This window comes from Cervus elaphus, chromosome 4 (genome assembly GCF_910594005.1).
Source record: "Cervus elaphus chromosome 4, mCerEla1.1, whole genome shotgun sequence".
NCBI lineage: Eukaryota > Metazoa > Chordata > Mammalia > Artiodactyla > Cervidae > Cervus > Cervus elaphus.
This window is the reverse complement of record NC_057818.1, coordinates 3,400,589-3,426,790: the sequence shown is the minus strand read 5'-3', so window position 1 is coordinate 3,426,790 and position 26,202 is coordinate 3,400,589. Positions and strand designations below refer to the sequence as shown.

The following is a 26,202-nucleotide window of genomic DNA, read 5'->3' as shown; positions in this document are numbered from 1 at the left end:
GGAAACACAGGCACAGAGGTGCAGCGACTGCGTGCTCCGGGGACAGACAGACTTGGTTTTGGCCCCACCACTCCCAGGTGTGTGCCAACTACTTCCCCTCCCCAGCCTTATTTTCTGAATTGCCAAATGGAAATAACAACACCATTCTCCTGCAGAAGAACTGTCGAGGGTTCTCTGGATACCACAGGGAAGGTGTCTAAGCACATTCCCTGACACTGGGATGACTTCAGACAAGCTGGCGGTTATTAACGGGCTAACTCGGGTGTTGAGCCACCTAGGCTGAGTGTACAGCCCTGCGTGGGGCAGGCCGTGGTTACGGTCTATTAGCAAGGGGCTTCCCCCCACCCCGGTCTGGCTGTGGGCTGATCTGACTGAATGGGCTTTCAGGGTTTTATACCCCTGGAGCTCCAATCTGAGATCAGGGGCGTGCCTGAAAATAACTGGGGAAACCTCCCAGAGGGCACTTTTTGGACACCCTGGAACGGAAGCTCGCTCCAGGAGAAGAGGGACTTTGTCTCATTCATGGTTGCATTTCCACTGTCAAGTACACAGGACACCCTCAAGGTCACTGGATTCACCAGGGACAGGATTCTGGGGAAGAACCAGGACGTGGCAGGATCACGACTCAGCAGTGATACTGGGTTCCCAAATCCCTCCCCAGGAGAGAGATGGGACAGCGGGGACTCTGAACTGCTGCTAACAGCAGCGTTGCCTGCCCACCCCACCCCCGGCAACTGTCCCCAAGAGCAGCTGCAGCCTCTCCCCACTGGAGGCCCACAAGATGTGCCCCAAAACCCGAAAACATTTGGCATCTCGGCAAATCGAGTTTCCACAGCCGCAACCTGAACAGAGCTGTTTAATGGACTGCATCTCCTCCGGCTCCCTTTAAATGCACACGCACACAAAAACCAACCGCGGGTGAAGAAGGCTGGATGGGATTAAACAACTCAATTTAAAGGACTGAAAACTCAGCTGCTTCCACTAAAGTCCTGGGGAAGGAACCAATCAGCGAAGTTCTTCTCTCCCTTTCTGTGCTGAAATGAGGGCTGTGAGTGTGCAGCGAGTCAGTCCTAACTCACGCAGAACCGGGCCATGTCCACCTGGGCCTCGCACTGCAGCGGCGGGGGTGGGGGGAGGCGGGGTGTCTGTGTGTGTGTACGTGCACTGCAGTGGCGGGGGGGTTAGGCAGTGTGTGTGCGCGCGTGCACACACGGGTGCATGGTGGACAGGCAGGAGGGGTACTGAGCAGAGGCCCAGACCATCTGCTTTGAGTTTAAGAAAACGTGGAGGATCTGAGAGGACCTGGAGGTGGACACTTGCCTGTCTGAATCTCTCTGTGGCTCAGAGTCAGGGAAGCAAAGTCAGGTTGCAGGCTGGCTGCCCGGGACCCCACACAAGCCAGGGGCCAGCCCAGGAGAGACTGAGATACCTCCTGCATGGGAAGATATGGGCCAGGTCCCGCTCCCTTTTCCCCAGCCCCTGTCCTCTCCTGCTCGGCGCTGGGAGGTCTGCAGATGCGAGCACCTACTGCCTCATGGGGCCCAGAGGAGGGCAGGAGAGGGGTGGGTCAGGGCCAGGGCCGCCAACATCCAGCACAAAGCCCGGAGTGGGCATGGGTGGAGGGCAGGGATGCCCCCCAGGAGAAGGCAATGCCCGGCTGCAAGCCCTGCTCCTCGGCCGGGAGGCGGGGCGTCCGACCAAGAAGGCCCCCGAGCAGGACGCTGCTGGCATGGTGTGGGGAGGCTGAGGGCGCAGCCCTTGCCCACCCCACTCGGGGTCACTCCTGCTGCCTGGGAGGGGGCCAGCCTCTCCCTTTAGCTTGTGGTGACCCCCAACAAAAGTGAAGACTCAGGGTCCAAGTTCAAACTGGAGGCCAGAAAGGAGTCAGCTGAAAGGGATCACAACTGGTGCTCCGAGGGCTCAGCTGGTGCCCGGCACAGCACTCGGCGTTTCTGGAGACATTTCTCACACCCTTCTGTGCTGTCACTACCCCACTGGATGGAGAAAGGAAACCTAGACGCAGGGTCGGGCAGCGAGGCAGCCGGAGCTCGCCCTTGGGCTTCCTGCCGACACTCCCCATGGCCTCCCGGGGACCGGGGGCTCCCTGCCCGACTGGCTTCCTCGCTACAGCCAGACCCGGCGCTCATCAGAAGGGCCAGCAGAGCAAGAGCCTTTATCTCCAGAGGGCAGGAGACAAAGCTTTCTCCCTGACGGCTGCTCCTCACCAAACAGGAGCAACGGGGGGAGTTTAGGGGTGCTGGCTTAAGAGAACACAGCAAAGTAAGTTCCCCTGAGCTACACCGTGCCCTCAGCAGGGGAGGCCGGCGGCCAGAGCCCGGAGGAGGATGGGGACCTACCTCGTCAGACTCGTCCGACAGCGTCTGCAGGAGCACGGGGAACAGGCTGTCCGTGTGCCGCGACATCTGCAGGGAGGGGCCGTGTGAGCCGCGGCAGGGCCCTCCCACCCCAGGGCCCCGCCAGGCGCGGCAGGCCCTGCAGACCACCCAGGAGCGCCGCTCCGGCCGGGGGCTCACCTTGCGGGGCGTCTTGATGTACAGGTGGTAGAGCCACTTGAGGACGGCGATCCTGGTCATCATGCCGATGGCCGTGTCGCTGAGGTGGCAGTTCAGCACCTGCACGATCCCGTCCAGGTGGAGGGTGACTGGGGCCCTCTCTGCGCTGCGGGCGAGACCAGGAGGGGGCTGGCCTGAGGCCCACAGGCCCGCACCCCCACCCGGGGCGCTGGGGTGCTGCTCTGCCAGGTGGGAGCGCGGACACCCACGCTGCGGCAGGAGGGCCAGTCTGCTGGGCAGCTACCCGCAGCCCCCTTTCTAGCAGCGGGCTGCACCAGAGAAGGTGCAGAAGGGCGGACACGGGGCCAGCGGACCTCGTAGCTGAAAGGCAGTTCAGCGCCCTCAGCGCATTACGTCCAGAGCCTGTCAATGAAACAAAACCTCCCTGCCCAAAGAGTCCAGGGAAAGGCCCCAGGGACGCCCCTAAGTAACACAGGCCCTGCCCCAGGCACCCGAAGCCCACTTCTCCAACAAGGACCCATGACGCTTCAACCGGTCACATGCAGGGCCCTCAGCACAGCGGCCGGCCTGGGTGAGGGGCCTTCAGAGCCGCCTCTGAAGTTGTTAACGTTCTCATCTGAGGCAGGAAGGAGGTGACAGGCTCAGCCTGTAGATCGGAGCTTGCTCAGAATGCCTGCGCTCTAGGGCGGGGTGCAGGCTCCCTGCTGCCCTGGCCTGAAGCCTTGCTGGTCTCCAGGCAGAGAAAAGTCCTGCCAAGCAGCCCCGGGAAGACTGGGTGCCGCTGGAACAGACCCTTAGCCCTCTGCCCAAAGTGGGGTCCCCAGACAGAGGCCGGGATGGGGCCCTTAAGGACAGGGGCCCTTAAGGTGTTGGGAGGGGCTCCCTTCCCATCTGACGCAGGACGCCATTGCCTGCCCGGACAAAACGGTCTTCCGTGGTATTTCCAGACTGCTCAATTATTCATTTGCGTCAGGAACTCAATGCCTATGCTTTCCCAATTCGCCTGCAGCCTCTCTGAAGCTTGTTTGATGTGAACTCCTAAAGGGCAGGGTTCTGAGCTCTGTAAAGTGCTAAATGGAAGTGCTATTTAACATGGTTTGATGATTCCCCATGGAGCTCATTTTGGGGGCATGAGCGGGCACTTCTAGCCTCTGGTGGCCGGGGGGCTGTACATGTGAGGGATGTGGCCCAGCAGACTGAGCCTTGGGGTGGGGCTGCCGCTGAGGCTCCCCAAGAGCCGTGTGGCTGCAAGTGCTGGGGTCTTCCGAGGACAGCCAAGCATCTGAGTTCTTCAGCAGCCTGGACAGATGGAGAAACTCACTCACAGACAGACAAGTCCAGGGTGGCAAAGGCGGGCTCCCAGACAGTCTCAGCCACCCAGGAACCCGCTGCTCTTCACCTCTCTCTCTTTCTCACTATCTACTAGAAATATAATGCAAGTCACACATGGAATATTATGTTTTTTGGTTTTACATTAAAAAGTATACAGAAACAGGTGAAATTAAATTTAACAATATATTTTAAGTAACCCATTATACCCCAAGGGCTTCCCGAGTGGTACAGTGGTAAAGAATCCGCCTGCCAATGCAGTAGGTGCAGGAGACACAGGTTTGGTCCCTGGGTCGGGAAGATCCCCTGGAGAAGTAAATGGCAACCCACTCCAGTATTCCTGCCTGGGAAACTCCATGGACAGAGGAGCCTGGAGGGCAAGAGTCGGACACAACTGAGCACGCACTCATGCAATAAGCCCCAAATGTCATTTCAACATGTGATCAACATAAAAGTCGACGCGGAGATTAGTAACAGACTGTGCACTCTCTTCAGTGCCCTGAGTCTGTTAAACCCGCCTGTCTCCTGCCATCAGCGCCCTCGGCTCAGACAGGCCACGGCGTGCGCAGCGGTCACGAGGGGCAGAGGCGCATGTGTGGATGGCGCGGCTCTGCGGCACCATCCAGGCTGCCCGTGCATTCCCTCTCCTCTGACAATTTCCTGACGTCCCTCTCCCTGTCTGACCTCCAGGTCCTGCTGTGCCCCATCGCACCAGCCTCCTCCTGGGCTCCTTCGGGCGTGCTCTGTAAGCTCTTCTTGGGTGGGCAGGATCCCACGGCTGGAGACACTCCAGACACCTTCCTGGAGCCCGAGGTCTTAGTGAAATGAGCTTGGAAAGCAGTGGGGAATGATTGGAAGCCCCTTCCTGGCCCTGTGAGCCGAGGGCTTCAGAGAGGCCCTCTGCACAGCAGGAGGTGAACGAGGGCTCCCCCGCCCGGCAGGTCCTGCCGCTTCCTGGCTGAAACAGCCCTTGGGGGGAGGCCTGGCAGGTCCCTGGGACCCGGCCCAGCTGTGCCCCGAGCTGCTGGGGGCCGGGAGGCAGTGTGAGCCCAGCTCCCGCTCCACCTGCAGCCCGGGCCCTGGGGGGTGCATGACGCTTGGGGGTCGGGCTCTGACAGTGAGCAGTGACGACAGCGGTGTGCGCAAGACGATGCGCGCGCAGGTTCTGGGCAAGCACTGTGCTGGGCTCCGCGCTGAGCCGTGTTACTCCCAGTCTGCAGATGAGGCAGGCAGAGCGGGGAGGCGCTAGCTGACCTGTGCACACCACGCGGCTGCCAAGCGTGGACCCGGCGCTTTCTCGGCGTCTGAGCCCAGGGTGGCCCTGCCCACCGCACGGCTCTGCCTCCTGACGCGCTGCATGCACTCAAGCACCCCGGCAGCACTGTTTCCCAGGGAGGGGGACACCGAGGAAGCTGCTGCTCATCTCGGGGGGAGGGGGGGCGGTGGGCCAAATCCCAGTGGCCCCAGGAAGCCAGGCTAGACAGCCCCTCGGGCAGCCGGGCTCCTTGACTGACAACAATCCTGAGGTGCTGCGGGCCAGCGAAACATGTCTACAGAGCACAGACACCGAGGGCTGGCTTGTGACTGCACCTCCCTCGGGGCGCTGCCCTGGGGCCAGACAAGGAAGGAAGGGTGTCGCGCAGCCGGCCTGAGAGCGGGCGGCACCCTGTGTGCCCACAGCGGCCGTCCCCAGACACGGGGCACCCCAGACTGACAGTGAGGTGGGCGTCGGCCTCAGCCAGCCAACAGGCCCCTGGGTACCTTTGGTACGCGATGGGACACTACAGGACCAGGAGGCCTGGTGCGTCCCCCCCTCAGCTGGGGACACTCTCCCTGGCTCCCACGTCCTTGGCTGGCTGGAGGTGAAGGGCCTGGGAGGCCGAACGGCCCAGGGTGCCACGGACGGGGAGAGGGGGCAATCCTGCCTCCGAGGGGCAGCTCTCAGCTACCCTGCCGGGGGACCGGCTGCACTGTTTGGGCTCGGCGTGAGCTCCACGCCAAGCCGGGGCTCTGGAACCTGGGCTCTTCCTAGCGCCGGCATGCTGCGCCCGGTGCTCAGCTCCTGAGCTGCTGGTCTGGAGCCAGAGGTGTGCAGCCTCCACCCTGGCTCACTCCACCCGGAGAACGGAACGGAGCTCAGTCACAGCTTAGAACACATTTCTGTGCTGGTTCCAGAGAGTCTAGTTACTCCTGGGTGCTTGTGAGTTATTTCATGCTGTCTGCAAAACCTTGTTCTCACTGTGCACTTTCTCAGAAAGCATCTCATAACGAAGGTCATACGTGTACATGTACTATGACTTCCAAATGCGTGGTGCTTCTGTGGCTGTTAAAATACTGACTTCAGGCATAAGGGTTCTGATATCACTAACACATCCTGATAAAGTCCAGCATTTCTCCGTGGGAAGCAGCACTTTATTTCTGTAACATCTAACCCTTTATGGCACTATGTTACAGCTCTAATCAAATTAGAACAAAGGTAAGTCTAAAAAAGGAACTGTTTCTGAATTCAGAGCTTTTTTTTTTTAATAAAAGATCTTTAGCACATCTTTCAATCAGCAGGTGCTAAAAGTTGGGAAGCACTGATTTCTAGATCTTTCTGCTTGCCTGCTGCAGCCAGCTATACTGTACTGAAGAGTACAGTATACTGTACTGGAGGCCTGTACTGAATGCCCCCGATGACAATGGTCCTCTAAAGCCGTACCCAGTCTCGTGCACAAGGCCAGAACCCAGAGCTTTCAGCAGACTGTCACCTTGCTGGCTGTCTGCCAGGCGGGGAGGGGTCCCGCCGCCCTCGGCGGGCCTCGGCGCGGTGGGAGCGGCCCCCCTGTGCAGGCAGTGCCCGGGGTGACTGTGCGTCGGAAACCCGCAGCCCGAGTTACGCTTCGCGGGGACCCTGCGAGAGGCCAGCGTGCCCGAGCTCAGCCCGCTTCAGGCAGCACCAACCGGCAGAGCAGGCACCCCAGCCTCCGTCCTCGGCTGCCGCCTCAAGTGGGAGGGCTGGGCTCAGGTCTCCCGGCTCTGGGGCCGCCCCTCTCTGGTACAGCCGGTGACTCAGGTTGGCAGCTGCCACGAGGAAGCCTCCGTCTGAGGGAAACAGAGCGGCAGATAATGTGCTCTCCGTTGGCTTTTCAATTTCAAAGCCTGGTTCAGCATTCGCTGCTGAATGACGGGTATAAAGCAAGGCTTGGTCCCAGTCAGAGGTTCCTGGCCACAGCGCAGGAATCAGGGCCTCCTCTGGGCGGAGGAACCACTGTCTCCCCAGTGACGGGGGGAGCTGTGCCCCCCGCACAGGGCCGTCAGTCACGGCTGATCTCCGGTCCTCCTGGACCGCCCCCTCCCAGCGGCCTAGATTAGTGACGAGGCTCACCAGGCCCTCCTGCTGCTAGCTTTGCCCTGCGCCCACACCTGTCCTCTCTCACACTGCCGGAGGGGCTTCGAGACCACATGGCCCTCCCTGCCAGGGCCCTCCGATTTCCAGAGCGGCTCCTCAGCAGGGTGGGCCAGTCTGCCTGCATCTCCATTGAGACCTCTCCCCTGAGTTCCAGCATCCCACATCCACACCAGCCTCCATACCCGCTCCGGCGGGATGCCCAGAGCCGCCCTGAACTCTACTCTCAATGGGTCCACTCACACCCCTGTTCCTCCTCCTGCTCAGCTTGGGAAACGAAACCAGGATGCCCTGATCCGGCTCAACCCCGCATCTAGAAGTCTCCCTCCACTCATTTCCCCCCCTCACTCCACCCCATCCATTGGCCAATTCTGTCAATTCTACCTTCAAAACAGCTCCAGTCTATCAACTTTCTCCACATTCTGCCACCTCTTCAGTTTGAGCCTCCGTCCCGTCTAACCGGGACGTGGCAGTAAGCCCCTGACTGGTCTGCGCCCACCTCAGACCCTGCTAAATCCAGTCTCTACCGCAGCCCCGACCTCCTGTCCCTCCTCAGCCCTGATGTGGCGACAGCATTGCTACTGAGCTTGTGGGGTTGAAACGTAACCATCAGCAGAACCCGACAACGTGACCCAGAGTGTGGGGCACAGCCGGGCCTAGGAAGACCTCTCTGAGCGCTCGAGGCGGGCAGCCGGTGCTTCAGCGAGCCTCAGTGGGGCACCAGCCGGGCCTGGGAAGGCCTCCCCGAGCGCTTGAGGTGGGCAGCCAGTGCTCCAGCGAGCCTCAGCAGGGCACTAGCGCTGGCCCTAAGGCCCTCTGAGGCCCTGCACAACCGTCACCACCCTTTCCCATAACTTCCTGCTTACGTCTCTGACCCCACACTGGAAAACCTCAAGCTCAGGGACCACATCTTTTTCTTGGAAACTGCAGGGTTGAACACAGGCTCTGGATGTGTGACAACAAACTAAAAACAAATAAATGAATGGTGTTCATTGGCTTGCTCCAACAATGTGGGAGAGATCCTAGGAAGAGTCCATATTTACGGTCAGTACTCTGAAAACACCCCCAAGGTCCTGAGAGAGGAGTCAGTGAGAAAACAATGTGAACGGAGAGAAGAGCCTCCTCAGGGTCTGTGGAGAAGAGTCTCCTGGGGATAAGTACACGTTTTCTCTTGTGAGTGACCTGTGCCCTCAGGGCCCACGCTCAGGCTTGGATTCAGAGGGAAGAACTCCATACAGGAGGAGCTGCATCCACTCCAGCCCCGCAGCCAGCCGTGCCCGACAAAGCGGGGCTGGGGGCCAGTCCAGGGGCTCAGGCAGTCCCTGCCCGGACCATCATCCACCTGCAGAGCGTGGAGAGTCCCTCCCGGGACCGTCATCCACCTGCAGAGCGTGGACAGTCCCTCCCGGGACCGTCATCCACCTGCAGAGCGTGGACAGTCCCTCCCGGGACCGTCATCCGCCTGCAGAGCACGGACAGTCCCTCCCGGGGTGGCATCTCCCTGCCTGGCCTGCACTGCCCCCACGTGGAAGGCGGCGCCATTGCAGCCAGCCTCGGAGGACAGCTCCCACACCCCCGCGTGAGCACGCTCCGGCTCAGTCAATCACTGCATGTGCTCTGAGCTCCTTGAATGGCCTTCCCCAGAGAGGTGCATCGGCCTCACATTATCCTGTACAAGCAAACGGGGCTGGGCAAAGGCGTCCACAAGGTACCCCTGTGGTCACCACGCGTTACCTACACTGTTATTATTGTCTAGTCTCTTAATCCTGTCTGACTCTTTGTGACCCCGTGGACTCTATCCTGCCAGGCTCCTCTGTCCATGGGCTTTCCTAGGCAAGAGTACTGGAGTGGGTTGCCATTTCCTTCCCCAGGGGATCTTCCTGACCCAGGGCTTGAAGCTGGGTCTCCGGCACTGGCAGGCGGATTCTTTACCTTGAGTCACCTAGAGCTACACTCTTATACCTTGTATTTACTGATCTCTCACAGCCTCTAGTTCTTCCCAAGAGGCTATGTGTCCCCCAGAACCAGGTGGGGTGGGCTGTTTAGTGTCCTCTGGACTCCCTCATCAGACAGTTTGTGTCCTACAAGTGCTAACCCTGAGCAAAATATGCCTCAGGGTGCTGCGATCTCCCGTGCCCAGAAAAGATGTACGTTGCTAGCTCTGCACAAACAGCTCTGGCCAGAACAAACCACTTACCTGGCTGGAGTGAAGACACTGATGCCGCTACTGAAGCTAGAGTCGCAGGAACCATCAGGCCCTCCTGGGGAGAGAAAGAGGAATGAGGCATCACGATAAAGGTCACTGGGGCCTTTAGAAGAACAAGGCCCCTGTTCACGAGGACACACAGACCCTCCAGTCTCCCACACCTTGATTCTGGCTCTTGGAGAGGAAAGTGGCTTTGGGGCCCTGAAGACCCCATGCCTAGTGGTCCCTGAAACTTCTGGATGGTATGCATGCTTGTAGGTTCTTAGGCACAGTGGTCTCACAAGCAGGGGTATCAGTGCTGAACACATCCGGGAAATCTCAGAAGGGGCTGCTGGTTCAAGGGCAACAGATGTTAAAAGTGACTTCTTAAACACTCAACATCACAAGCCACCATGGAGACATAAATCAAAACTGTGAGATGCCATTTCACACCCATTAAAAAACAGACAGATATTGATAGCAAGTGATGGTGAGGAGGCGGAGAAACTGGAACCCTTATACACTGCTGGTAGAAATGGGAAATGGTGCAGCTGCTTCAGGAAAGAGTCCGATTACCTGAACAGGCCTGGGGGAAGGTGAGGCGGACACCTGGGGCAACCTGGGTGGGCCCACCAGGAACAGCGGCGGGAGCTCCCTGCGGCTTGGGGCCTCCCTCCCTCCCGCCTGCTGGGAACACACTGTGTTTATAGGTGAAAGGATCCAATGTTAAAAACTGGCTTCAGATGAATTTCCACTGTTTCCTATTTTCACTCTGAGACCTCACCTCTGCTTGCTTTTGCACAAGTGTGGGCACTTCCCCAGGACCCCGTTAGAGGGGGCTGCTGAGCAAGAGGGCCAGACCCGGGCGGCTTGAACAGACCTTGCCAGGTTGGCCTTTAGGAAGGGTCCACATACCTGCCAGCAGTTGTTCAGCCCACTCTCCACCTTGGAAGCCTTGGGATACTAGTTATCTTTACAGTGTTTGCCAAATCGATGAGTAAAAATGAGACTGTTTTATTTCGTGATTCTGGGGTTCCCAGTCAAGCTAGCCATCTTCAGTTGCCCTTTTGTCTCAATCTCCAGACTCAGGAGCCCCTGGGCCCGGATCTCAGTCTGACTCCTCTACTTCCTGTGTGACTTCTGGGTCACCTGCCTTCACCCCACTGCCTCACCTGTGTGATGCCAGGGCCTCCTGGAGTCTTGTGAGAATAATGGAGCCAATGTGTGTTCAGGGGTTAAGACGGAAAACCTGACCCATGTCTGTTTCCTGAGGATAAATTCTTAAATGTTCTGGAACATGCTGCCAAATGTATTGATATCTACCAAACAATGTATTTAAGGTGTTTACTCTTCACCTTCTCCCAGTAGGAGTGTCTGGTTGTTCCAAAATCTCTCCAGGGAATGTGCATTTCTCTTGTGACCAGAGTGAAAAATGAGGGTGGTACAGGAGAGTGGACGGGAACGAGAAAGAAGAGATTCAGTTCAAATGCCCTCCACAAAGCCTGGCCGGGTGCCCCAGTCCTCTGTGACCACGTCCAGTGTCCTGTGATCACTCATCTAAGGATCCAACCCTGAGCCCTCTGCTGGCAGGTCCTGGGTCTGAGTCACTCAGATCTGCAGTGCTGATAACACCCAATCCCATCAAAGCTTTGCAAATAGGTGGATTCCATTTCATGCTCACCCACGGAGGTCACCAGTCCTCCACTGGAAATTGTATTTATAGCTGTGCTCCTCATTCACCGCTTGAACTTCCATCCCTAAACCACTACGATCCCTCATCTAGGACCCATCAGAGGCCCATTACCTGGGCAAAGCTAATGCTAAAAGGCAAGAGAGCCAAAGTCCTGCCCCTGACACTCTTGCTAAGTGGTGGGTCTCATTATAAACAGACATTGAAACAACTTGACACTGAAGCGCCTGTTATTGGGAGTGTGTGACCCACACCATGTGCTAAGAACTCTACACACAAAAAATCTCCTCCGACACTCACAGCCACACCATAGGTTCCGTACTATCACTGTTGCTCCCGTTGATGAGTAAGAAACCTGAAGCACAGAAAGGCCGAGGGGCTTGTCCAAGGGCAACAGGCATGAAGGATGCCCAGGCAGGCAGGTCTGACCGCAGAGTGCAGACTGTGATGCCCGAGACAGTCAGGAAACGTCATGGGGGGATAGGAGGATGTGCCAAGTGCCTGGGAGCTCAGAATCAGAGAAGGACCCTGTGCTGTGGACTCCTCAGGCAGAAGGGTCGGGGGAGGTAGCCAGGGCAAAAAGCAGAGGGGCTAGGGGCAATCAACCGAACAAGAGCCACCCTGACTGGAGCCCTCTGGGGTGGGGCAAGGGAGAAGCACCTGCATGTGAGAGCGAGTGTGTGCATGTCTGAGTGTGCGCACACCCATGTGTGTGGGTGTCTGTGAGTGTGCACGCACCTGTGTGTGTGCGTCTGTGTGTGTACCCACGTGTGTCTGAGTGTGCACGCACCCGCGTGTGTGGGTGTGAGTGCGCACACCCGCATGTGTGTGTATCTGAGTATGTGTGCACCTGCATGTGTGTGTCTGTGTGCATGCACCCGCACACCCGCGTGTGCGTATCTGTGCACACACCCGCATGTCTGTGTGCATGCACCTGCGTGTGCGTGTCTGTGTGTGCACACCCGCATGTCTGTGTGCACGCACCTGTGTGCGTGAGTGCACCCATGTGTGTGTGTGTCTGTGTGTGCACACACCCACATGTCTCTGTGCACGCACCCGCATGTGCGTGTCTGTGTGTGCACACACCCGCATGTGTGCACGCACCTGTGTGTGTGCGTGTGAGTGCACCCATGTGTGTGCGTGTCTGAGTGTGCACGCACTTGCGTGTGTGCATCTGTGAGTGTGCGCACGTGTGCATGCACTTTGAGCGCACACTCGAGTGTGTGCATGTCTGAGTGCGCGTGCACCCGTGTTTCTGAGTGTACGCGCACCCGTGTGTGCACGAGTGTGCATGCACCCGTGTGTGCACATGTCTGTGAGTGTGCATGCACTTGTGTGTGTGCCTGTGTGCGCTCGTGTGTGCCTGCGTGTGCACGCGCTCGTGTGTGCCTGCGTGTGCATACACTCGTATGTGTGCCTGTCTGTGTGCACTTGAGTGTGAGTGTCTGTGTGCGTGCACTCGAGTGTGTGCGTCTGTGAGTGTGCGTGCATGCACTCGTGTGTGCGCATCTGCGCAAGCATGCAAGTATGTGCGTGTCTGTGTGCACACACTCTAGTGTGTGTGTGCACTCATGTGTGTGCCTGTGTGTGCACACACTCGAGTGTGCGCCTGAGAGTGTGCGTGCACTCGTGCGCAGAGGGCCTGGCTGCCAGGCCTCACTGGGTGGCTTGCCTGGGGTGCGCCGTGGCCTGCACGGCGCAGGCTGGGTGGGGATGGGGGCACCAAGCGAGAGAGACCAGGCAGGAAGTTGCTGCCTCCGCCAGGTTGGAAGAGATGGGCAGAGAGCGCTGGCGTCAGCACTGGTTGAAGCCGGGGACTGCGTAAGGAAATGCGGACTCTCTCGGGTTGCTGGCACCTTGTGCTGGCGTGCTGGGAAAGCGGTGGTTGGGACCAGCTGAGCGGGTTTGGGGAGGCTGTGGAGCCCCAGAATTCGCCGGTGCCATTTCTGGGAACTACTATAAAGTGAGCTCTGCGTCTGCTGAAGTGCTGTTTATGAGGCAGTAAAATCTGGAGCCAAGCTGCCTGAATGTGTCCTGACTTAGGACCAAGATTCTCCTGAGCAGAGAGCTGTTTGAGGAAGGCTTAGGAAAGCTGTCGAAAAGGTTAAGTGAGCTGCATTGGCCGGGAATCGAACCCGGGCCTCCCGCGTGGCAGGCGAGAATTCTACCACTGAACCACCAATGCTCCAGCTGAGCGCTCCTCCTCCCCAGCTGTTCTGCTGCGCTGGCTCGCGGGACGTGGGCATGGCTGTAACCTGACACCCGGGACGGTCCAGCATCAGTGCTGCTCCACTCTAGGCCAGGCCCCTGAGGACGCCCACGGGACACATGTGCCTGCCATTCTGCTGACGTTCAAGAGAAGCCAATGGGACAAAATGCTTTCAGAACCCTTTTGGCTCCTGGGGGGCAACTTCCAGACCTCAGTCCGTTAACCTTAAAGATTTCAGTAGGTTCTGCATCAGTTTAGTCTTTGGCTGATTTTGCAAAGGAGAACATCATCCCAGAGCTCATCTTGGACCGAGTCCAAGAGATGGAAAAAAGTCTCAGAGTTCTACATTTAGAGAGTCCAACTCTAGACTCCAATAGGCATAAAAGCGGTTTTCTTCATGTGAAGGATAAACAAGACATTAACGTTAAAGGAGAGGAGCAGAATTCCCAAGGACTGAATAAACCACAGCTGGGTTGGTCTGAACCCCACCTCCCTGAGAATGAGTGGCAGAGGAAAGGCAGGCGGTTCCTGAGTCACTGGATGTCCACCCCCGAGACTCAGCTGAGCCTGCACTCTCAACGGCCCTCCTGCCAGGTTCAACGCCTCTCTACCTCGACTGTAGCTGAGCTCAGAACAAGACTAAGGAAAGAATGAATGCTCTCTGGGGCAGAAAGGGTTCAGAGCTACGGGTTCTGGAGGCCGACTGCCAGGCTCAAACGCCACCCCTGCCGCGGGAGCTGCCGGACGCTGGTGGTGGGCCTCCTCTCTCTGTGCCCACCTGCAGAAGGAAGGCAGCAGTTCTCACCTTCCTAGCTGTCCCAGAGTTAGGGGCTGAGACACAGGAACAGCCCTGGCTGGCTGAGGGAGACCCCACGTCAAGTTCTCCAACCTCCGGGCCCCCAGGGCCCTCGCTGGGAGGTGGGGGCGGAAGACAGAGCCCACTCACCGCTGGCTGCCCCCTCCTGCGTGGCTGCGCAGTCCTCAGGGCTGGGGCCTGCCTGCTTCTGCACCGCCGGCCTGGGCTCATCGGGCTCGTCGTCTTCGGGGGTGACCAGCTTCATCAGGCTCTGGTTGCAGACGTTGGCTACCTCCTTGATGTCTGAGCACGCCGATGTAAGGAGCAGCCCCAGCCAGGCAGGACTGAGAACCCGTTCTGCTCCCCCAAGGGGCTGCCCTGTCTCCTCCCTTCCTGGAGGACCCCTCACCCCCGAGGGGGGCAGAGACTCCGCAGCCCGGGCCTGGGACAGCCGCTTAAATCTCTGAGGACGCAGCTGAGGCCCGGGCATCCCGGGCCGCCTGGGCCCTCCCAGGTCACGCTCCGCTCTGCCTCCTACTCCAGGGCTGTCTGTAGGTGTGGCGGGCCCTGGGGCCCCCTCCCTACCCAGGGTGACCTCGCGCCCCTCAGGGCTGCCCTTGTCTCCGCTCTCCGGGGTGAAGGATACTCCTCTTGCGGTCGTCGTAGGCCAGGCAGGGCAGGACGGCGGTCAGGATCCCTGAGGAGTAGGGCAGCATGACGCGGCCAGCCAGCTGGATGAACTCCCGCAGCCAGCACATGGCCGTCAGCTGGATCAGGTCATCTGTGGGGGGACGGGGTCCTGGGGTGAGCGCGGCCGGTGCCCGCCCCCCACACGCCCATGGGCGCTGGAGCCCTGGAGTGGGGCTGAGGGCTGGCGCGGCTGCCGGCCCCCTGGGACTCCTGCGCTCTCGCCCTTTCCTGCCGCGGGCACCAGGGGCACATGGACGGCAGTCCTGCGGCCGCCCGTGAGAGCAGCCATGGTGCTCCGCCCTCCTGTGTCCACGCCCCGGGGGGACTCTGCAGCCCCTCTCATCAGGAGCGGGAGTTTATTTCCCCACTCCCGGCCCGGGGCTGGCCGAGAGACGGCGGGAGAAAGGACGCCTCCAGACCCGGTCTCGCTGACGCCTCCCATCTTCTGGAATCCGCTGATTCCACATGAACGCACCCGGGCTAGCCCACCGGGTGACGGTACTTGGAACGACTGTCGCCGCTTGCCACGGGTGACAGCTGGACAGCCAGACACTAGTGACACAACGGGCCACCCAGCCTCAGCCCACCCCCAGCTGACTGTAGGCACACGATTCCCCCTGGCCCTGGCCTGGCACAGCGGGGCAGGGCCGCCCAGCTGATCTGAAGCCTGAGGTCAATAACAAGGGACTGAGATGGGCAGGAGTTACATTTGGTGGTGGTTTGATACTCAATAGAAACAAACAGTTACATGACCCCAGCTTCCAAGCCTTTCAATTCATGGTGCTGATGCCAAGCCTGCCAGCAAGGAGGCCTCCAGATCTTCCCCCATCTAGGGCCAAGACCAAGTGAAAAGGCCTCCATGCTGACAGAAGCAGAATCTCTCCCGCAAGGCCCCATGGCTCCAGGACCCGCCGTCACACCGCTTCCCACTCCCAGCAGGACTCTGCCCAGGACGGGGAGGGGGGCTTCTGAGGAGGAGGGGGTCTGCAGGCCCGCCACGTGCTCACCCGTGGTCTGGCAGTGGATCACCAGGATGTTGGCCATCTCCGCAAACTTAACACTCGAGGGGTTCTTCTTCGTTTCCTTTAGGAACTCTCCAAGGACCACCTCACACCTGCAGTGAGCGAAGGAGGAGGGAGATAGCCCTGCCACCCGGGCCGGGGAGCCTCCCCAGCGCCGTCTCTGCTCCGCTCGGCACGGGCGCCCGGGTCAGAGGGACCACTTCAGAGGCTGGGGGAGGAGGCGCTCTCGGCATCCCAAAGCGGGAAGCTCACGCGCCAAGAGGAGAGTGAACCTCAGGTTCTCCTGGCGCCTGTGAGGGTGTGTGGGGCACGTATGCAGCTCCGCGCGCCCCTCCTCACTCACATTTTCCGGATCTCTTTGCCATTGTCGCCCAGGATCTGGAAAAGCCCGTCCAGGATCTCCGGCAGGTAGTCCAGCAGGTTAATGTCGGGCACAGACTCCAGCACCAGGATCTGACCCAGGAAGGAGACCGTCAGGGAAGGTCATGGCCCTGGGGTGTCCCACGGGGGAGGGCGTGCCGGCTGCCGTTGCTTTTGTTCAGCGTGCAGGAAAACAGCAGCTCAGACACCCTGAGAAGCGAACCCGCGGGAAAAGCAGGCAACCCGCGGGAGAGGCTGGCTTCAAAGAGAAATCTGGGTGTTTCCGGAGACGAGGAAGGAACCCCGTCTGCTTCAGAGGCGAATGTGATGGGCTCTGGGGGCAGAGCTGAGGAAACGTGTTTTGGGATCATGTGCCATCACGGCTCCTGGAGGGGCAACAGTGAGGCGCCTCCACAGCCACGGGACGCGTCCAGGTGGGTCAGAGAGTAGGCTCATGGGCAGTGAGAAACAGCCTCAGGGCCAGATCTTACCCAGGAGATGATGAACTGCCGGGCGTACTGGTTGTTGGAGTAAATCCTCTCCCGCAACAAGGGGATGAAGCCCACCAGGTCGAACTTGTTGCTCTCCGTCACGATGTCCTGGGGGTCAAAGGCGTATGAGCTGCTGGGGGCTGGGTGGCCTGACCTGGCTGAGTGCCTGACTTCAGGGGTCAGGTGGCCACAGAGGAGGAGGACAGAGCCTGTGTCAGGCAGACCAAGGGACAAGCGAGGATGGACTGAAGTGGGACTCAAGGGGAACAGAAGCAATGAAAAGGCAAAACCCTTCCTACACCTCTAGGGTCTGGACTGAACGCCCAGTGGGCTAAGCATACACTGCCCGACACTGGGGGCGGGGCGCGCCAGCTCGTGGGAACACTAGGGGCGACGGACGGTTCTGTAGTGTGATCCTGCTGCTGATGCAACTCTATATACTCAGAACTGCTTATTATCCCACTTACTGTATGTAAATATTTTTTTTAATTAGGAAGACCATCCCAATGATAGAGCTTCAAAGCTGCATAGACAGATGGAAGAAAGAAATGCTAAAAGCAAAAGTGGGGACCAGGTACTAATACCTTTAAGAGGCGGTCTAGGAGCTCAGATCCACTTTTCACATTGGGGTCTGGGTCAGCAGCCAACTACGGGAGACAGAGGTAGAAGGAGGATCACAGTCAATTTATTAAGGCAAAGAATCCACTGGAATTCTATAACAAGGCCTTGGGAGAGCCTGTTCACAGATGGAAGGAAGGTAGGGGAGGCAGCGAGGAACTGGGGAAGGCGCAGAGATGCGCTTGGGGGCCCTGTTCTGCTCAGCAGCCCGCAGGGCCTGTTGCCACTGGCCGCGTGGCTGCTTCCCGCTGGCGTTCCCCAGGGCTTTCCAGCCTAACAACGCCGGGTCCTCTCCCCACTCCTTGAGGGGTGGCCGGAGCAGTTTCGAGACTGATTCTCTAGAAACGACTTCATGGAGGGAAACTCCGTGATGCTGAGAGGCGCTGATGAACTAAGAGGGACCCCAGAGCCCTTCTAAGCAGAGCTTTTTCCAGAGCTCACGGGCTGTGCTCTCCTCACAGGGGAAATACAGTCTGCACCACGGACAGAGGAGCCTGGCAGGCTGCAGTCCATGGGTCGCCAAAGGGTCGCACACGATGGAGGAACTAACAGTGCAGAATCGCCACCGTCGCCTTCTACAAGGGAGGTCAGTGCTCTCAGATGGCTGTCTTCCCCCCAGCTTGGGGTGGACTGATGCTTTTGTAAAATGCGGTGAAGTTAAATTAACAGAGATGTGGGGGGAAACCAAACATAAATACAAGCCCACTTTACAATGTATCATCAGATTCAACATACAAGGAGCGTCCCTGGCAGCACCTGTTCATCTGCTCCCCTGCCTCTGGGGAAAGGCAGCCAGCACTCAAGTCCCGGAGGGTCAGGTCCGGGAGGCAGGGGGCGAGCTCAGAGCAGCTGAAGCATAGAGGGCTCACCTTGCTCAGCCCGTCGAAGAGCACGTTGAAGTGGGGCAGCACGGCGCCTCGGGCCACCTTGACGATGTTGTAGAGGGCCTCGCAGGCGTAGTAGCGCAGCCTGCTGTCGGCGTCGCTGAAGCAGGTGAGCACCGGCTCGATCAGCTCCTTCAGGTAGAGCCCCGAGTCCTGTGACGCGGCGGGAGCGCAAGTGCTACTCAGAGAGAGTCAGAGCCCGGGGTCCCAGCCCCGGCTCCCTTGGAGGTGCTCAGACCTTTGACTCAGGGCTGGGCTCAAAGGCTCTTTGCAAGCCTACCTCTAGGGTTAGGGGCTGCACCCAGGAACTGGGGAGCGAGGTGGCAGAGCCAGCCGTGCTGACTCAGGGTGTACACAGAATGGCAACAGGAAACATGCGTCTGCGACCCCTGCTGGGGTCAGGGGCAGAGTCGAGGCCATGGCTGGCGTGTGCGTCCCTTCAGGATAAAGGCGTACCTTGCCCAGTGCGATGGAGCAGGCGGCCAGGCCGATGAGCCCCCCTTTCCGGCTGTGGGGGTGCTGAGACAGGGCAAACTCCTGAGACAAGGTCTGGATCACATGCTTGATCTGCACCGTGTTGTTCTGGGCCACGAACTCCCGGACCAGCCTGAAGAGAGAGAAGAGAGGGTCTTAGGCCAGTGCGATCAGGCTACTCCTGCTCCTGCTGCTGGCCCCGGGGCCTGGCGCCGGGATGAGGGGTGCAGAGGACCTGCTCAGAAAGAGGAATCAGAGTCACGGGTCCTGCCCCAGTTCCGCTGCTGACTGGGGGGCGCTGGCTTTCCCTTTCCCTTCTGTGGTCTCCAATTCCCCTTCCTGAGAATGGATCAAAGAACAGTGACCAATCTCAATTCTGAGAAGGCAACCAATGTTGTGCTGGGGACCAAAACCTGCAATGATCCACCGCCTTCATTCAGCCCTTTGCTCAGCCCTCCATTCAGGCACTCAAGCGGTTCTCTGTCATCGTTCCCAGGGACGGGGCTGAACTGGGCCCACGTCCAACAGGCAGGATCCACACTCAGCAAGTAGGTGCAGCCACAGCACACAGCATCACTACAGAAGCCAGATGCTGCAGGTGAGTCTCCCTGGGTGGCGCCACCTGAGTGAGACTGAGTCAGCAGCTGGCACTGTCCAGAAGAAAGGAAGGCTGGGCACCTGAGGCACAGAGAAGAGCCTGGCTGATGGCAGGGCCCAGAAGACACACAGTGTACCTAGAGGCGGGTGAGGAGCCCAGGGTGTGCGAGGGGCGGCTGAAGACAGAGCAAAGGACAGGCGAGCTGCTGGAAGGTTCACAGTCATGGGGCGGCGCCTGCAGGAGAGGCTGCGCTGCACGGGAGGGGCTGGTGTGACCGGAGATACACCATCCCCAGAGGACAGCACCCCAGCTCTCAGGTCAGAAACAGGGGGCTTAAACATGGCGGAGGCAGTGGGAAGAACAGGGAGGAACAGTTTTAAATTAAACAGAAAAGCATTAGGATCCCCTGTAATCGGGGAGAGGACAAGAAGGGTAGAGACGCTTGTGTTTTAAGATGCTGTGAGATGGATGGGAGGGGACGAGACTGTTCCATCATCAGGTGAACGGGACTAGCAGGGACGAGGTGCCAGGAAAAGGCTGCATTAATGGCCTGTGGGGGGCCTCCTGCTTTGCCAGTTATAGCGTGTGATTCCACCAAGCCCACCCCTGGGGACTGAGGGCTGTGGACGAACCAAGGGCCTCGGGAGGAAGGCAGTTCCATAGGTGCCCACACTTCCTAAGCAGTGCAATAAACCCGCTGGATTATCAAACAGAACCCCAGGCAGACGAGTCTCAGTGATGTCAGAGCTGAGTGTCCACAGACAGCAGCCCCTTGAGAAAGGCCCTGCAGGTGAGCCACAAAACAGCGGAGCATTGGTGGTTCAGTGGTAGAATTCTCGCCTGCCACGCGGGAGGCCCGGGTTCGATTCCCGGCCAATGCAGGGCTGCTTTTTTTGGCCCCTTCTAGGCAAACTCCCTCAGAGATCCTGCCGCAGGAGCCAGCTCCTCAGCCACACCCGGCCTGCCGCAGCCAAGGCTGCTCTGAAGCTGGGAGCACCTCCCTGCCTGGGGAGCGTGACCAGCAGCTGGATTCTCCACACACGCGCCACTTCCTGGCTGCGGGGCCAAGGCCCGAGTGCCCTGCAGCCGTCAGGGGACTCCTGGGCACCCCCCAGCCCTGGCCAGTCTCCAGCAGGAAGCTGTGGTGAAGGCTGTGAGCTGTGAAACAGCTCCACATGCCATGTGGACGGGGGAGGGGGACCACACTTCAGAGAGGAGGAAGCCCCCGGAGTTTCAGTGGGCTTCTTGTTACTGAGAGGGAGGGATCTGAGGTGGTTTCTGTCCTGATGGATGAAGGCAAATCAGACACACAGACATCCCCCCCACCCCCCTTCAGTCCCCTCCTGCTCTGGAGTCTGAGCTTCTGTTTCTGCGGCGGAGCTGATGTGGCAGCCTCAGAGCGTGGCCTCGGGCTCTGGGAATCAGCGTGTGGACAAGGAGGCTGGTCCTGGGGTTAAAGGGAGGTGCTCACACAGCTGCCGACAGCTGGAGCATTGGTGGTTCAGTGGTAGAATTCTCGCCTGCCACGCGGGAGGCCCGGGTTCGATTCCCGGCCAATGCAGCAGCAAACATTTTTAAAAAAAATCATTAAAAAAAAAAAATCCGAGAGACTGGATTTGAGATTTCACACCGCTCACAGCATTGGTGATACACTCAAAACCTGAGAATGACTTTTTTCTAGCTTGATTTTCCACACCTGTTTCCTAACTTCCACGAAGATCTAGCTTGTGGTCTCCTTGTGCCTGAGGAGTACTGGAGGGAGGGGTCACCAAAGCCACTGCAAGCAGCTGTCTTCCCACTCCCGCCCAGATGGGCTGCCGGTGGCCTCTGCCTGCGAGGCTCCCAGGGAACCAGGCTGAGCTGCTCAGCCCACGTGAGCGCAGCCCCGGGACGCGGAGTAATGTCTGTCATGAGGCTCCGGCAGGGCAGCCACAGAAGACCCAGCCTGGCCAGCAGCCCAGCCCCTCCTGGAGCCACCTCCTGCCTGTCTCCTTGTTTCAGGTCACAAATGGTCCCTGAGCCACTGGAAAGGGTCCCCCAGCCCGCTGGAGAGCCAGCAAACGGGGTGCATTCCCTGCCTGAGGGGCTTTTGCTAGAATCCGGTAGGTGAGAAACGAGAGGCCATGAGGACTTTCATGCAAAACAGGAAAAAATCTGCTGAGGACCGTGCAAGGTGAGGACGGGGCAGGAGAGAAAGAGCGTGACGCATCTCTGGTGGGGAGGGGATCCGATGTGGTTTCATGAGGGGCAGCTTTTGAGAGGGGTTCTGAGGGATGAGTAGGTGTTCATGCAGGAGAAGGAAGCTCAGACAGAGGGAAGCTCATGTGTGAAGGCTCAGAGGAAGGACAGGGGCACTCGGTTTGGCAGCTTGAAAGGACAGAGGTTGGGGAGAGGCTGCACCCACTCACGGGCTTGGCAGAGGAGGTGGCCTTTGCTCTGTGAGCAGCTACAGATGGTAGGGAAGGTCTGCAGCGGCGGGCGGTGTGGTCTGACCCGCACTAAGGGAGCGCTGAAAGCCAGAAAGGCTGCAGAGACCGGATGCTGGGAGAGCATGAGGAATGGGCACCTTCGTCGGGGCAGGCTGGCAAGGGCAACAGGGCCTCCGGAAGCAGGAGCAGACGGGCAACAATCCCCGACCCCGCTGTTTGCTCCACACCAGCTGGAAGGCCCCTCACCCTGAATCCCACCAGGACGTAGCTCAGGGCACCCCAGGTCACTGCAGACACGATGGCCCCTTCAAGTCCCAAGGCTCTGGAACCCCAAGTCTCTGCTGTCTGCACCCCTGCACTTGAGGGGAGAACACTGTCCGCAGCCAGGAAAACAAGACAAGCAGTGGTTTCTTCTGGAGGGCAAGCCCTGAGTACAGGTGGTCAGCAAATCCATCCGCCTGTAGAGCACTGGGCCAAGCCCTTGGGGTCACAGCAGGAAGACCTGTCCCACGAATCAGGCCCACACTCGCTACCTGACACTCAGGGGGTCAACAGAGGGCCAGCTGCCTCTCCAGTCTGTAGCCTGACTACACGCGCAACCTCCCTCCAGCCAGACCCAGCTTCCTACTGGGCCTACTAGTCTACTCCGTGGACACTTCCTGCCCAGGCCACCCCACAGGCAAGCTTCTGTCTCGTTCTACAGCCTAGCCAGGCCTCAAACGTCAGCTCCAACCCACCCCTGCTTCTGCTGACCATCTCAGGAAGGACCACTCCTCCCCTGGACGCTGCATTCCGGGCTCACCACCGCTTCATCGAATGTCATGAATTCTTTCTCACATGTTTCACATTCCCAGCTCCACAAGCCAAAGGCAATGTTAACCACTAAACAAACCCTGTTTAAGACAAAATCCTTCCAGCACAGCCTACAGAGTGACAGCACTTACACAGGATGTTGTGCTGGAAGCAACAATAAGGCTGAGATGAGCACCTCTATTCGAGGGCTCAACCAATGACTCAAGTATGAAAATAGCAAACATTTCTGAGAAGCAGAGCGGGTGATGGACAAAACCGGTGTCACTGCACCTTCAGCCAATAAAACCACAGACATGGAGCCATGTCTGTACATCAGTTCTGAGTCTCCTACTCATCAGAGCAATACTCATCAATACAATTTGCTGGCAATGGCAAGAGCCAGGGCAACGATAAGCAGCTGTGGGGAGAGACGGCACTCAAGAAAGCGGAGCTTGATGAGAGAAGTGTGGTTCTGGACATGCTGAATCTTAGAGCTGAACGGGAGGGTCCTCTTGGCAAAATCCAAACCCTTTAGTGGAGAAGGAAACTGAAACCAAAGCAGTTAAGGCAGTGGTTCTCACCTGGGGTGATTCTGCATCCCCAGGGGACATTTGGCAACTGTCTGGAGACATTTTTGGTTGTACTAGTGATGGAAAGCTACTGGTGTCTAGTGGGTGAAGATCAGAGATGCTGCTAAAAACCCTACCGTGCACAAGAAAGTCCACCACAACCAAGAGTTACCTGTCCAAAAATATCAATAGCACTGAGGTTAAGAAACCCTGAGTTAAGGAATTTGCCAGAGGTCACAGAACGAGCGACACACAACAGACTATACTAGGCCCTTACAAAGCATTCTGCGGTGATGTAACTGTTTGAAAATCTGTGCTGTCCATTATGGCAGCCGACAGCCACACGTGGCTATGTGAGATACAGGTAGAATGACTGAGAAACTATATTTAAAATCTTTACTTTACCTTTAATAATTTAAATGTAAATAGTCACCATGGCCAGTGGCTACCTTACTGGACAGGGCGGAACTAAAGCCTCTATTTCCTGATGCTTAAACTGGCATTCTTTCTGTTTCACAGCCTGCCTCTTTCCACTCTTCTGAAATTACCTACCCACCTGACTTTGTCACAAAGATTTGGCTGGGAAACAAAAAAATACACGTGTAGAATAACAGCAGAAAAATCTCAATGTTCCCAGTGAAACGCTTTGCTTTGTAATAAAAATAACTAAGCAAAATGTCAGGTCATGGTTACACATACAGTGGGATCCCATTATCCACAGTTTCAGATACCAACGGTCAACAGCAGTTCAGAAAATATTAAATGGAAAATTCAAAAATAAACAATCTATAAGCTTTAAACTATATGCTGTTCTGAGTGTTGAGATGAAATCTCGTGCTGTCCCACCAGGACATGAATCACCCCTTCCTTCAGTACACTCATGCTGTATATGATACACACCCACTTAGTAACTGTCTGAGTTATCAGATTGACTCTGGTATGGTAGTGCTATGTTCAAGTAACCCTTATTTTACTTAATAACAACCCTAAAGTGCAACAGTAGTGATGCTGACGGTTAGGATATTCTCTTACTGTACCTAATTATAAATCATAAATTAAACTTTATCATACATCTGTATGTGTAGGAGAAAATATAGCATATATAGAGTTTGGTGCCATCCAAGGGGTTTCAGGCATCCACTAGGAGTTTGGGGACATATCCCCCACAGACAAGAGGGTGCTACTGCACATGTAATTAAGACTGCAGAAACAAATTATTCCTACTTCCACTTTTGGAGAAGGGTGATATGACAGAGATAAAACCATCAGCCCTCTGAGCCTTGAGATCTTAGATCTGACTTCTTCATTTGGTCAACTTATTTTCTTTTCACTTCTCAAAAAGTGGGTAAGAAATGAGGCAGGTCAACATCCATGACAAATTCTCACGCTTCCCACCTCCTTCCCACCGGAGATTACTCTCGGATTTGCTCGTTTTGGTAGAGACCACACTGAGGACGCATCATGCGCCAGGCACTGGGTTAAGCACCGTACATACCCAACATCGCTTCACTCTCACCGTAGCCCCTTTGAGGTACCAGGAGGTTAAATAATATGGCCCTGATCACACAGTACTGCCCATCTCCTGCTGTTAACCACGACACTGAGAGCCTAAAGCTTGGGGCAGCAACACCAGCTGCAAAAGCATGACGAGCTGCCCGGAGGAGCGGGACCCGCAACATCCAGGACGGAGTCCCGGCTCCCAGAGGAGCGGACCCCGCAGCAGCCAGGACGGAGCCCCGGCCCCACTCCCCGCGCCCCAGACCGGGCCCACAGCTCTTACTTCTCGATCTCCAGGGCAGCCACCTTCCGCTTTTCGTAGAGCTTGTCGTTGAGGGCGCGCACGATGTTGGGCGTGAGCGGCGCGAAATCCTTCTCCGGGTTCATGGTAGCAGCGCGGGCGCGCCTCCCGGAGCCCCGCGGCTCCTCAGCCCGCGGCAGCCGGGGCCGCGCCGGGACCAGGGGCGTCTGCGACTCCGCGCTGCCTCCGGCGCCGGCTCATGAGCCACGCCGCCCCAGCCCGAGTCTCGCGGGGCCGCGCGCCCCCTCGGAGCCCGGGCGTGAACCTCGTCTCCGTCCTCCTGCCCCGAGCCAGCCAGCAGCTCACGGGAGAAGTGCCTGCCGGGCGCCAGGGGCGGCGGCCATGTTTCCCGGGTCAGGTGACCTCAGGCAGCTTCCGCCTTCCGCCGCTGGGCCCGCCCCTCACCGGCCACACCCCTGGTGGGTCGGCCACGCCCCCGCAAGGCAGCACTCCCCGCCCCCACTCTGGCCTGCAGGCCCCCACAGTGTGGGCCGTGTTTGAGGCCTGCTTGGAGCGGCACGTGTACCATGTACTCCACTGCCTGCACATAATAGCCTTGGCACCTGGTGGGCTTCTGCAGACGTTCCTGACAACGAAGGGGCTCTTGAATCGCTTTGCATAATTTATTCCACACCTACTGAATCCACTAGTTCATTTATTACTTTAGTCATCAGTCAATTTCTTATATGCCAATGTTACAAATTAGAGTAATGCCTTCTTGATTTTCGCTATATCCTAGTCACTTGTACTAGTGTTTAAAAAATATTTTCTCTGATCAACTCACTTTAAAAATTTTAAAATTCCTACTTAAGCCTTGTTTATGCCCCATAATGCTGGGTTTGAATTGTGATATATATATTTCTAAAACACATAAATAAATTACAATAAAAAAACCAAGCAGTCTGTCTATTGTTATCCAAAAAGTAGATTCAGCTTTTGGTGGGTGTTGAGCCAAAAGGCACGACCAAGCCAAAGATGGGGAGAAGGAAGCATTTATTGTTTCTGTGACAAGTAACAGTCATGATCTCCGCCAAAGCAGTGTCTCCCTCCCCCTCAAAAGCAAACTGGGGAAAGTCTTAACCTAAAGGTACATGGATTTTCATGAAGGGGTTTGACCAGTGGAGAATTCAGCACAGAACTCAGGCCATGATCAAAAACGTCTAGGCTTTAGTTGATTACAGTCATGAGGGCCAACATCATCATTCTGTCCTCCTCCTAGGTGTGGGCCTTAGTTCTTCCAGAACTCAAAGACTGTATCAAATTGTTATGTCCCTCCCTTGGGGAGGAACTAGGACTCTGCTTTATAGCTGAACTGTTTTTCTTGAGACTGGAGTGGTCTCCAGTTC

At 57.6% G+C, this 26,202-nt stretch overlaps 1 protein-coding gene, 1 long non-coding RNA gene and 3 other non-coding genes across 5 annotated transcripts in view; 3 read left to right on the top strand and 2 right to left on the bottom strand.

Annotated features, from left to right (window-relative positions):
• The window catches only part of VAC14 (VAC14 component of PIKFYVE complex), a 76,367-nt gene extending 51,143 nt beyond the window's left edge, over positions 1-25,224 (bottom strand). The window contains exons 1-12 of the mRNA XM_043898023.1: positions 24,839-25,224; positions 18,653-18,803; positions 18,182-18,349; positions 17,279-17,341; positions 16,695-16,802; positions 16,187-16,296; positions 15,829-15,935; positions 14,778-14,912; positions 14,282-14,434; positions 9,449-9,512; positions 2,535-2,679; positions 2,358-2,423 (exon numbers count right to left, since the gene is read on the bottom strand). Of these exons, the coding sequence (XP_043753958.1) occupies positions 2,358-2,423; positions 2,535-2,679; positions 9,449-9,512; positions 14,282-14,434; positions 14,778-14,912; positions 15,829-15,935; positions 16,187-16,296; positions 16,695-16,802; positions 17,279-17,341; positions 18,182-18,349; positions 18,653-18,803; positions 24,839-24,942 (1,374 nt within the window). The 5' untranslated portion in view covers positions 24,943-25,224. The remainder of the gene's footprint in view (positions 1-2,357; positions 2,424-2,534; positions 2,680-9,448; positions 9,513-14,281; positions 14,435-14,777; positions 14,913-15,828; positions 15,936-16,186; positions 16,297-16,694; positions 16,803-17,278; positions 17,342-18,181; positions 18,350-18,652; positions 18,804-24,838) is intronic.
• TRNAG-GCC lies at positions 13,241-13,311 on the bottom strand. Its single transcript has one exon. It is a non-coding gene; the product is annotated as a tRNA-Gly (tRNA).
• On the top strand, positions 16,534-18,190 carry LOC122691482. Its single transcript, XR_006340420.1, has 3 exons — positions 16,534-16,637; positions 17,774-17,898; positions 18,037-18,190. It is a non-coding gene; the product is annotated as an uncharacterized LOC122691482 (long non-coding RNA).
• TRNAG-GCC lies at positions 20,079-20,149 on the top strand. Its single transcript has one exon. It is a non-coding gene; the product is annotated as a tRNA-Gly (tRNA).
• TRNAG-GCC lies at positions 20,759-20,829 on the top strand. The gene has a single exon. It is a non-coding gene; the product is annotated as a tRNA-Gly (tRNA).
• Positions 25,225-26,202: the final 978 nt, after the last annotated feature.